Genomic DNA, 12,331 nt, shown 5'->3' with positions numbered 1-12,331 from the left:
TTTTCATGCTCGTTAAATCCAGGGACCTATACAAACAATAGGTCACTAGTTCATAGCGTATGCATTTTTTAACGTTCTCTATATCGTATGCGTTTTCTTATGCTATGTCTACATAGAATAAAACCGCAAACGCTACGAAATCAAACAGCGCCTTCAAATTACGAAGAGAATACTAATTCATAATAATTTTAGCAAATATTTGTATTTGTTTAACGTGTATTATTTATAAAACAACACAAAATATATGTATTATTTGCAAATGTTATACCTCATAATCATTGCCACACATAAATCTTAGCATTACGCCGTATAACATTACTAGCGGACTTAACGTGTCATTGTATTATTTTTTTATATATATTTCCTTTATAAAGGTGTATATGTCATTTCCGCAGAAAACAAAATCACGAAGCCTCACACACGTACAATATTACACGCGGACATGTTAACTTAAACCAGTTTTAAATATTTTCTTTGTTCGAACCTATAGGTAATATCTATAATATATGCTAATATATTTAATAAAATAGCAGATTAACAAGTGTAGCGCATCTTAGCAATGTGTTATTTATGATTTAAATCAATCTTATGAAACCAGTATTCCGTCTGCATTTTCCTTCTTTGTTCATATCGTATGCATTTTTCAACGTTATCTAGATCGTATGCGTTTTCTTGCATATGCATATATATGCACATTTAATACGTCATTTCCACACGTACAACGACGCATTACACTCGTACAATCGTCGGATACCCACGGCTGCTGATTACGCTCCGCTTATCTATCATGGTAAATAACTAAATACGTACCCAGCGTGCCAAACATTGACAAATTTTGGGGACCGCCTGGGTTATATACAGTTGCACTGAGAGATTGTTCTGTATTGTATTTCGAATTGACACTGGCAATTGATTATAATCGAAAATAAATGTGAAATTAATAATTACAGAAAATAGTTAATTGTCATAATTGTATGCCTGCTGATAGCTGCATACAAACCATTCTTACACCGCCGCAAACACACTTGATCTAATATTTTCAATAAGGCATTTAATGAGGACTTTTAATAGTATTCGACGTTTTCATCTTCTATTGTTAATTTCTAATACGACGGTTGTTTTTGAGTATATAGTTTTAGTTACAATTCAACATTATAAGAGTTCCAAATTTTATATCATGAGTTTTTGAATCATCAGATCATTTTTGAAATGTATGTACTTGATTAAGTGTTCGAGCGATAAAGACGTGTTTCATTTCCTGTCATACGCATTTTTCGAATTCTATACGAAGAAGGTCGAAATAAGACACATTTGGAAAAAATATTATTGGTAATTTATTACACTTCCTAAATTAAAAAAAAAGAATGGACACAAATAATACCATTATCATAAAACGCTGGAAAGAAGTTAAACGTATTCCGAAACAAAATTATTTAATTACTGTTGATCTTTTTGTTTTTATCCGTTTGTTTTTAAGAATTACGTTGTCAGATCAGAATTGTGATGAGCTCACACCACCATTGCCTGAAAACTCAGTGTTTACCTCTCCTGAATGGGTTTCTTGTAGACACTACATTAACAAGGGCTGTTTGTAAAACATACAAGCCCCCCATATGGGCTGTCCGTTGTAGTGGCAGCCATTGTGTGAATACGATTTTTGTCACTGTGACCTTGACCTTTGACCTAGTGACCTGAAAATCAATAGGGGTCATCTGCGAGTCACGATCAATGTACCTATGAAGTGTCATGATCCTAGGCAAAAGCGTTCTTGAGTTATCATCCGAAAATCATTTTACTATTTCGGGTCACCGTGACCTTGACCTTTGACCTTGTGACCTCAAAATCAATAGGGGTCATCTGCAAGTCATGATCAATCTACCTATGAAGTTTCATGATCCTAAGCGTATGCGTTCTTGAGTTATCATCCGAAAACCATTTTACTATTTCGGGTCACCGTGACCTTGACCTTTGACCTAGTGACCTCAAAATCAATAGGGGTCATCTGCGAGTCATGATCAATCTACCCATGAAGTTTCATGATCCTAGGCGTATGCATTCTTGAGTTATCATCCGGAAACCATTTTACTATTTCGGGTCACCGTGACCTTGACCTTTGACCTAGTGACCTCAAAATCAATAGGGGTCATCTGCAACTCATGATCAATCTACCCATGAAGTTTCATGATCCTAGGCGTATGCGTTCTTGGGTTATCATTCAAAAACCATTTTACTATTTCGGGTCACCGTGACCTTGACCTTTGACCTAGTGACCTCAAAATCAATAGGGGTCATCTGCAAGTCATGATCAATGTACCTATGAAATTTCATGATCCTAGGCCCAAGCGTTCTTGAGTTATCGTCTGACAACCACCTGGTGGACGGACCGACAGACCGACAGACCGACCGACCGACATGAGCAAAGCAATATACCCCCTCTTCTTCGAAGGGGGGCATAACTAGTAAAGTTCTGCCAGATCTGTTAGTTTTCCACTTAATACTGTTTTGTTATTGTAAGCTTATCCATGCTATTTTCTTAATACTTGGGCGTTTGATATGTGTTGTCCAGTCAAACAGGTAAATGAAAATAAAACATGAATACTTTAAATATCATAATAGCCAAAACTAACAATCATAGTTTAACATAATTTCATGTCACGCAGCCTTTGAAACTCAATAAACGTACACAAGTCCATTTCTATTTTCTTTGCGTTTAAGTTTGCTTATTTAGTTTTAACACAACGTTTTCCAGTGTCCGTACAATATTCTAAACTACAAGATACATGTGGCGTAACGGCCACAACCGCCCCGCTACAAAACATATTGTGTGCCTTCCATACTGCTGTTTGCGTGATACTAAAGTCAAAATACAGATATAAACGACGAAACAGTTGCAACGAGTGCAAATTCTGACGGGCCGTATGTAGAGTCTTGTGTCTAAAAATTGCATCGTAAATATTACGTATGCAACGGACATAGATCGAATACATACGGAATGGACCGATGTTTTGATCGTTTATACCTGAGGCAATGAAACGCTGGTCTAGGCGTGACTGTCTTTTGAAGATTGTATGTTGATAAACATTGCGATTATTATTTTTATTCAATTCTTCCCCATATATTCGTTACGTTACATTTAGCATGTTGTGTTAATTTGCGGCATAAATATAATAGAGCTATAGTCAGAGGCTTACCATAGTCAGAACCAGTCATATCGTTTCATCGATCCTCGTTTGGAATATTTCCACTCTGTTTCTCAAATCTCTTACACGACGGTTACATTATATGTGAGAGCATGGAACAAAAACTTCGTAGAGATAGCGGTTTCTCCAGCAAAGGGGACTTTACCTTTACTATACACGTTTTTTTCGGCGTAGCTGTATTAAGCCAGCTTTTTACCTTACCTGACCTTTGTAAGTGTCCAATAAAATTCAAATAAAATTTCCCGCGGCTAGGTACGAATGAATACACTTCATTTATTCCATTGGCTGATTTGAGTATACCACCAGAACATTGGAAACATATCCGCGTCTTTGTAACACTGTTTTACTGCATGAAACAATTTTATCTCTAATGAAAAGGCTTAATAGATAGAACAGTTTTACACTCAATTCTCGACATCAATACAGTGTGTGCGTGCACCTTTTATTTTCAGAGGATTGCTTGCGCAAAAGCGTTTATCTTATTTCCATATTCCTGTCAACATGTTAACCTGTAAAAGTATAAAGAGCAGTGGAAGCGATGCCTCACTTTAATGCATTGTATTACAACCCGCGTGGTATCGGGTCAATTCGCGGCCAGTGTGTGAATGTCAGAGTTTATATACAGGTCATCACCGGAGTTCGCGGCCAGTAAAATAATCGTTAGATAAGACGCTATCCGTGAACTAGGTGACCTGGAATTTTCTTTAGACCAGAAATATGTTAAATGAAGATATTTAGCAATATAATTATGGTATGTCAATAATATATTCTTAATGTGTTTTCAACAATACAATGATACATATTCTTTTTGATTAATTTAACAATAATTATTCCACCATATTGACTAATGTATTAAGCATAAGCGCGATGATTCTCGATACTGTTAATAATCGAATCAAATAGCAATGCCCAACAAACCACTTAAACAGGTTTGTTCGAAGAACGCGCATATAAATACGGATACTTCGCGTGTGGCCGGTTGCCTCATATGTTTTAATTTCACTTCCATTCTTCTTTTGGTTTTCTGTTTTGTATCTATAGGTTTATGACCAGCAATGTGTAATAATGTAAAATAAGCCGCGAAAACTCCGCATACATCCCTTACTGTGTGTGATGCAGCTAAGAACTGCACAGAAAAGACATTCGCTCTCCTTGATCTCATTCATTGAACTATCAACGCCGTATATCTTTTTAAAAGATATTTCTTGTTAGTTATTCAAGATACTCTCCCCATTTCTGCATTTTTTAACATTCATGAACATTGGCTGTTGACCAATTAATATTGCATTCTATTGTAGCAGTACACATTTAAATAGACGAACCTCCGAAAAGCATCGATGGATTTGAAAGAAGTGGGTGGGAGTTTAGATCCAGTATCGCATGTTTTTATTACCGAAACATGATATTTCAACAATTATTTGTATTACTATGCAAGTCCTTTAAATAAATCATCAAATAATAGTACAATGGTACTAAGTGTTTGTCAATTATTTAACATCCACGATTTAAAACAAATTGTGATTTTAATATTAGTATTCTTGTTTGTGGGAAAGATATGTTATTATGCGTATGTGATCTACTGATACGTTCAATTACTTGTACGTAGCTACAACTAATAAACGGTACACTTTGACAGCGGATATAGAATTCAGACACAACATAATCTTAGCCGAATTTTTCATTTGTTTTACAACTACACATCTTTTGAATACAACATGTACTGTTACGAGACTGTTAAGTTAGTTAAGTTAGTATCAATGCCTTTATAGAGATAATTTGTTTGCTTTCGTTCTATTACTGTGAATAATCTCATTAAAGTGAGAAAATCAATATTTTCATGAGAGCTTCCGCCCAATATTAAAGACACTATTGTTATCGCAAGCCTTGTAGTAACAGTGTTTCTTTCAGCATGTTAACAAATCACACTCCAATATACGCCGACAATGCACGCATGTGTGAGCCCTTTGATTTTGAAGTGACGATTTCTCGAACATCTGGTGCATGGACATATATCCTGGGTGATTACATATTACTTCAATACACCTCGTTATCTCATCCAATCTGATAGACTTATTTGTACCACGGTCAATATATTGTGTATTAGAAAGCTGTAGTATAGTCCATTGCCAATGACATGGGCAGAACTTCAGGTCTTTACATAAAATACTTTCTTACTTGCTTGATTTGCATTTGAAGTTTATCGCGGATTCAATAAACATCAATATTTGTTACCACATAAATACCCAATAAACTTAAAGTCAGTATGAAGATAAACGGTATTCATTAACTCATGTATTTGCGTGATTGATATCGAACTAAACACGCTAAGAAAAAAAGACACTGGAATGCATTCAATGCAAATATTATATCGTTTCATTTTAATATAATTATAGATATATAAGGTATCGCATATATGGTTAATTTTCTTTAGCTGCTAAAATGTATAAAACTCAATTAATGAGGTAGTTTCTTTAAATAAGTCATTTACTTTTCTATGTTGTAAAAGGTTGATTAATTTGTACTGAGTAAAAACATGCCCATTTTTTCTAGTTTAATCCCGTTTATTCAACTAAACTTAAAATCCATAGAGGTGTTGAATAATATTTTGGGTTGATAATGACTTCAAATACTTGAATATAATAATTGATAATAATAATAATAACAATACAATACTTATAGTAGTAGTGACTGTAGTACAAGTAGTAGCCATTTCTATAGTCTGTAGCTTCGTATAATATGCGTATCCCATTATATATATATATATATATATATATTTATTTTTGTTTATTATTATTATTGTACTATATAAGAATCCGTGTCCAAGGGTTAAGTTGACGTAATAATCACATTAAGTGTTAACTTTTGTTCGAGTCATATTACGATAACAAGATACATCATTTTCTGTTTGTCACTTCGAGATTGTTGTTTAAATGTCCATATGCCCACAGGCTTTGAACAACTGGCCACAGAAGTCTAATTATATGCAGGACGGCCGCATTTTTTTGAGGAACCATTTGCAAAGAAGCTTTGTAAGTGTTCAATGCCGATTTCAACTTCTGCTCCAGTTCCAAGCAGTGTCCTAACATGTTCAAAGAGGCATCAAAATGGGCGAATGATAGGAAAATATCGCCATTCGGTGAGATGATTCTTGTTGGTTTCATGATTTCAGTGAATCTCGATAACTTCCTCAAAGCTTGAGACTGTTGAGGCTCTCGGTGGAGTTCCCTGTATGTAAGGTACTGTAGATAGTAGAGATAGGGTTCTATTTGCACACACATACACTCTTCCTTGTAATAAAATGGTAAACGGGTTGGTGTGTTGATGCCGCAAAGCCTACGGTACATTTCGCAACGCAAGAATTCAGGAACACACATCGCGTCTTCTTGTCTAAATATCAAAAAGACAGACCATTTTTGTTTGTAAGACAGCCCACATGAATGATTTGCAATCTGCAATGCTAATGACTCTGACGGAGAAACTAAAAACTGCAAAATTAGATTAGATTTTGTATCTGCTTCTATCTGCTTTTCAATCAAGTCAAAATATTTACATGCTTCATCAAACTCTCCGTTGCAGAAAAGGAAGGAAGCGTATCGCATGTAGTTTCCAATGATATCAGACTCTAGAGATTGTAAATATAATTGTCTAGCTTTTTTTATGACATCGTGATTATATTCACGTCCGTCTGCCCTCTGTTCCAAATATAATGAAGCACCCAAACAAGCTATATCTGACATGATGCTATGAAATACATAGTCGTATTTCTTGTACTTTTCCAACGGTGCGCGATTATACTTTTCTAAGAGAGTAAATTTATTTTCAAACTCAGTTATCCTGCTCTTGAAAGATGGGCCTGACAAAAAAAATGCATTAAAAATATATTCTTCTACCCGATAATACGACAATACACAGAAAGATAGTGCTGAACCATTCGAATGATATATGCTGCTTTCATGGCTGCTCGCATCTCGCTCATTAAGCAACTTTCCAATGTTATCCATTTTTATATTTTCGATCGTTGCCATCAGTGAATTAATAATATTTGTAAGTTTATCCACCAATTTGGTATATTCGTGTCTTTCAAGTTTCCCATCAAATAGGTTAACATTTTCTATGGTAAAATGTGGACAATTGTGGCGTGTTAAGAAGCGCCTCAAAGTTGCAAGTATGTACTTCACACAATTGATGATATTGTCCGCCCTCCACACACTAGGCTGGGTATTCTCGATCGCAAAGAAGAAAGCTGTTTTGAAATGAAATGTACTCAGTCTGTCTTGATATTCTGGCGAAAACAACTCCTTTCTTATCATCTTAGTCAGGACATATGCTTGAAGATGTGTTTTATCTAAACTGAACATAAAAAGCCGCTCTGTTAGATTTGTGGAAAATCGCCACTGATAATGAAAAAAATCGTATGTACAGATATTCGTACTTGGGGGTGGTCCCTGAGGAACTATAAAGACGCCATATTTCTTGGCTTTTTTCAACGTCTGTATTGAAGGCCAGTGACCGGGACGAGGCCTTTCGAAAACGTACTTGCATTGCCTAGGAAGACTTTTACAATAATACGCGTTAACAGTGTCTATATTGCCTAAAAATTCTGCAGGCCCGTGTCGTCTAGCTAGTCTAAGTATTGCAGGCGGTTGTCTTGGGACGATACACATAACTGAATTTGGAATCATGCCGTCCGTTTTTGTCCAATCCCATCGAAAAAAATTAACGATATCGTCGTTATCCTGATAAGTATCCAATGGGTGAAAACGCCGTGCTTGTGTTGATGGTTCAGTCATTGTTAAAACACAAAACTGCGAGGTACAACCGTTTGTGCTCACCATAATCACTACTTGGTGATCATGCGGCGGAAGAGGTGGATTTTCTGAGTCAAGAAACAAACGAAACGTTTCAAAACGCTGTAAGGAGTCTACATCAGACATCATTCCAATTGTTGTAGTCACCTCGATTTGACTTCCAAAAGAATAACATCGTCTGTTATTACCAAGTGCTTTGGCTATAAGTGTCTGTTCACGTTCAACACAGCGAATGAATGTCCTTCTCAAACGAATTAAGTCTTCATTAACGGCAACGTGATCAAGAACGCGAGACAGTTTCTCTGAGAAATCAATATAATCTTTCGAATAATTTTCAAAATCTTGGTCTGTTTTACACGCATTGCTCTCTTTCCTTGTTGAGTGTTTCTGTTTGCTTCGCCTGTTTCGAGCCATCTTCAAAGGAAAAAAAAAACTAAGAACTAATATTGATGGATGAAGTTTTACGTGAAAGTTCTGGAACACATGAAGTAAAAACACTAAAAACACACATTCTTATAGTTGTGTTTTGTTTTTTAAATTACATATAAAACATAATAAAGATACAAGTAACCAGTAGAGAACCGTAATTACGTGATTCCGTATCCGCCCGTAAAAAAAAGAAATTGATAACACACATTAAAAACGTATGAAATCTTCTATCAGGACTAAAGTCAATTAATATTTTATGAATACAAAACACACACACAATTGTTATAATGTTAAAATAGTCAAAATTGACCGCCTTTACCGTGTTTTCAAAACCAATAATTTGCACATGAACACAATAGTTACTAAACATGTCCTTTAACACATATATACTCAATCTTAGTTGTTTCGAATGTTACCTTTATTCAACGAAACAAGGGAAAAACAACCTAAATAGTATTTGGTACTCTTGACAACTCTTTGCTTGTACTCTCAACCGCGCTCGTTGTGCCTGGTGACTGCTGTAACAATGTTTCGTTATTTAATAGTGAAAGGAAGAGTAGGATATAGCATTCTGATAGTCCAGCTTAGTCTGAATCGAACAGCTACAAGAACACGAACAAAATCCGAAAGAAAACAAACTGGCCATGGGTCATAAGGCGCCCACATGAGACCCAAAGGAATTAGACTATTCTGAAAAAAATGCGAGCTGATTCATGAAGATTGAACCAAAAAGGGACTTCTTGAGCATTATCATGTTTTGTTTAGTTTATCTACTGACCAAAGTTTTGAGCTCATATGACCAAGTTTCAATATCAGCCGAGATTTCATGGTGACAAATGTTCTGACCAAAGTTTCATTAAGATTGGCCAGTACATGTGGCTAATATATCGTCAACAAACTTTCACTACAGCCATAGAAGGACAACTGCCCCGTCCCTCGGCGGCAATGTTTTTCAACAAACCAAAACCATAAGAATTTTCGAACTCGACCAGAAGTTAAAAAGTCACGCCCCCTGACGGCTAATTTTTTTTTGACGAATCATAACCATTTTCGAACTCAGCCGAGCTATCATTAGAACAAATGTTCTAAATAAGTTTCTTGAGGATTGGGCAAAAATGTGACCTCTAGAGTGTTCTGGGAAACTGACCGCTCCCTGTCAGTCATGTTTTTCAACCAACCGGATCATAGTTGAACTCGTTTAAGATATAATTGGGGCACTGACCATGTTTCATAAAGAGTAGACTAACTATTTATCTTTGAGAGTGTTAACAAGGTTTTATTATAGCCATATAAGGAAAAATTTTTTTTTTTTTTTTTTTTTTTTTTTTTTTTTTTTTTTATTATTCAATATCATACATACAATGTAAACATGTATATGAGCATACAACACAGTGATTGTACAAAGCAATAAAGTTCAGACATGTTATACAAGATATGCTAATATATATATATATTTTTTAGAGAGAAAAGAAAAGAACAACAGAGAAATAGTTATGAACAATGATGAGTTGTATAAAGTCTGAAGAAAGCATACTGGACTTGTGTATTTTGTTGTATATTCACAATGATCTTGTCCGATTGAGAAAAAAAATAAACAAAACTATTTTAGAGGGATAAATTAACATTAGAGTGAAATGTATATTAGTGGACAAAACATTATGAGAATTTAATCCGATTCCATTTTTGTTCAAAGATTTGTAATGTGTCATTACTGAGGGCTATTTCTTTCTCAATCTGGATTTTTAGTTTAAGACTATAGACAAAACAATTAAAATTTGGTACTTGTTTTTTGTACTTCATGTTTAAGATAAAATATTTCATCAATATAACCATAAAATTCACAATATTATTACAGTCTATTGATTTCAATGAGTTAATTCCGAAACTTACATCTAAGAAAGATAGTTTAATGTTTAGTTGATGTTGTTCAAGAAAAGATATTAATTGATTCCAAATAGGCTGGATGTGTTTGCACTCCCAAAAAAAAGATGTTCTATAGTTTCAATGTTTTCACTGCAGAAGTCACACAGATTTGAGTTAGATAATTTGCATTTATAGAGATATTTATTTGTAGCTATAATTCTATGGATGTATTTATATTGAAAATTTCTCAGTGTGCTTTCAATTGTTGCTTTATATGGCATGGTAAATATGTGTTTCCAATTTAGTTCATTTTCTCCAAAAAGGACTTGCCATTTATTTTTGATTTTGGAGTTTTCTGTAGGGTTTTTAATTTGTAGTGTGTAAAATATTTTATTTGTTTTGTTTTTTCTTCCAAGTATGTTTTCTACAAATGTTGTTTGAGTACATGGTGTATTATTTGTATTGATTTCAGATTTAATATGTATGGGTATGCTTTTGATTAGTGTGTAGTACTTCAGAAAATTATTTGAAGGTATTCCGTATATGTAGCATATATTATCAAAAGAGTAGAAATCCTTAATTCTGTAGTCATATAGTTGGTCGACATATTTAATGCTTCGTTCAAACCAGTCTTTATAGAAAAACGTCTTATTGTTTGACGTTATGTCTTTATTATTCCATATTATTGTTTTACTGCTGGTTTGGGTTTCTAAATTATGAGTGACATCACTCCACGCTGATAGAACATCAGACAGAAATATGTTTTCGTTTGCAATTTCATGTAAGATAGTATTGCTGATGTTACATTCAAAGAGTAAGGAGTCACCATATTTTTTTAGGATTTTCTGGTAGAATAATTTCCATTTACTCGTATTGGTACTATCTAGGTATCTTTTAACCCAGCTGCATTTGATTGCATTCAAGAATGAGTCAATGTTCGTTAATTGGATACCTCCATTTTCTACAGATTGAATTAGCTGAGTTCTTTTTATTTTATCAGGCTTACCGTCCCATATGAAATTAAATATTGCTGATTTTATATCGTTAATAACATCAATTGGTGGATTTGGGAGAACTGTAAATACATATATTAACTTAGGAAGTGCAAACGTTTTCAATACTGTGTTTTTTCCAATAAGTGTAAGTTTACGATGATGCCATGATTTTAAGCAGTTTTTAAAATTCTGTAATTTAGGTAGTATGTTTTTTAGAACTGTATCCTTTTCATTATTTGTGAAAGTAATTCCTAACGTTGTGGCTTCATCGGATGTCCAATTAAATCATATAAGGAAAAATGCCACCGCCCCATGTTTTCCAACAGACCAGAACCATTTTCGAACTCATATAATATATCAATAGAACTTAAGATATAAGTTTCATAAAGATCGGGCAATACATTTGACTTGTAGAGAGTTATCAAGGTTTTACTATAGCCATATAAGTAAAACTGCCACGCCCCCTGAAAGCCGTGTTTTTCAACAACCAACCGGAACTATTTTCGAACTCGTCCAATATATCATTTGGCACGTGTTCGGACCACGTTTCAGATTGGACAATAAAGGTGGCCTCTAGAGTGTTGACACTGTAAATGTTTACAACGCATGACGGACGACGCACAACGGACGACGCGCGAGTCGACGGGCAAAAGGTGATCACAAATGCTCATAATGAGCTCGTTGTGAGCTTAAAGTACACAAAATAAGTAATTCCATTACATACCTGAACTATTCATAATGCTGATTTAGGCTGGTTTATACCCATATGATTCGGCATCGACATGATGTCATCAGCTTCTAAGTTACAAGAATGCAAGTTTCTTCGTCATAATCTCCAGGACTTATTCCGAAACATGATCTTATCACGAATGAAAACTTTCTTGAAAACGAAGGCGATTGAGCAGCGCAAGTAAAACGATAACGAAAAATGACAAACCGGTTTTCCCGACCATGAAAAAAGAACAGTAGGTTTATCGAGCGCTATAAATAGCATAGTAAACTTTCCAGCAGATTCACTTTCGTTTTTGAACTTCCG

The 12,331-nt window shown here is 34.8% G+C and overlaps 1 protein-coding gene across 1 annotated transcript; it reads right to left on the bottom strand.

Annotated features, from left to right (window-relative positions):
- Positions 1-5,610: 5,610 nt before the first annotated feature.
- On the bottom strand, positions 5,611-12,269 carry LOC127837626 (uncharacterized). Its single transcript, XM_052364860.1, has 2 exons — positions 12,020-12,269; positions 5,611-8,422 (listed from the first exon to the last, which is right to left on the bottom strand). Exon 2 carries the CDS (start codon positions 8,420-8,422, stop codon positions 6,095-6,097), a length of 2,328 nt encoding a protein of 775 aa, XP_052220820.1. The 5' UTR covers positions 12,020-12,269; the 3' UTR covers positions 5,611-6,094.
- Between the last annotated feature and the right edge of the window lie 62 nt (positions 12,270-12,331).

Source organism: Dreissena polymorpha, chromosome 7, assembly GCF_020536995.1.
Source record: "Dreissena polymorpha isolate Duluth1 chromosome 7, UMN_Dpol_1.0, whole genome shotgun sequence".
NCBI lineage: Eukaryota > Metazoa > Mollusca > Bivalvia > Myida > Dreissenidae > Dreissena > Dreissena polymorpha.
Note: the sequence above shows the minus strand (reverse complement) of the source record. Positions and strands in the feature narration are given on the sequence as shown.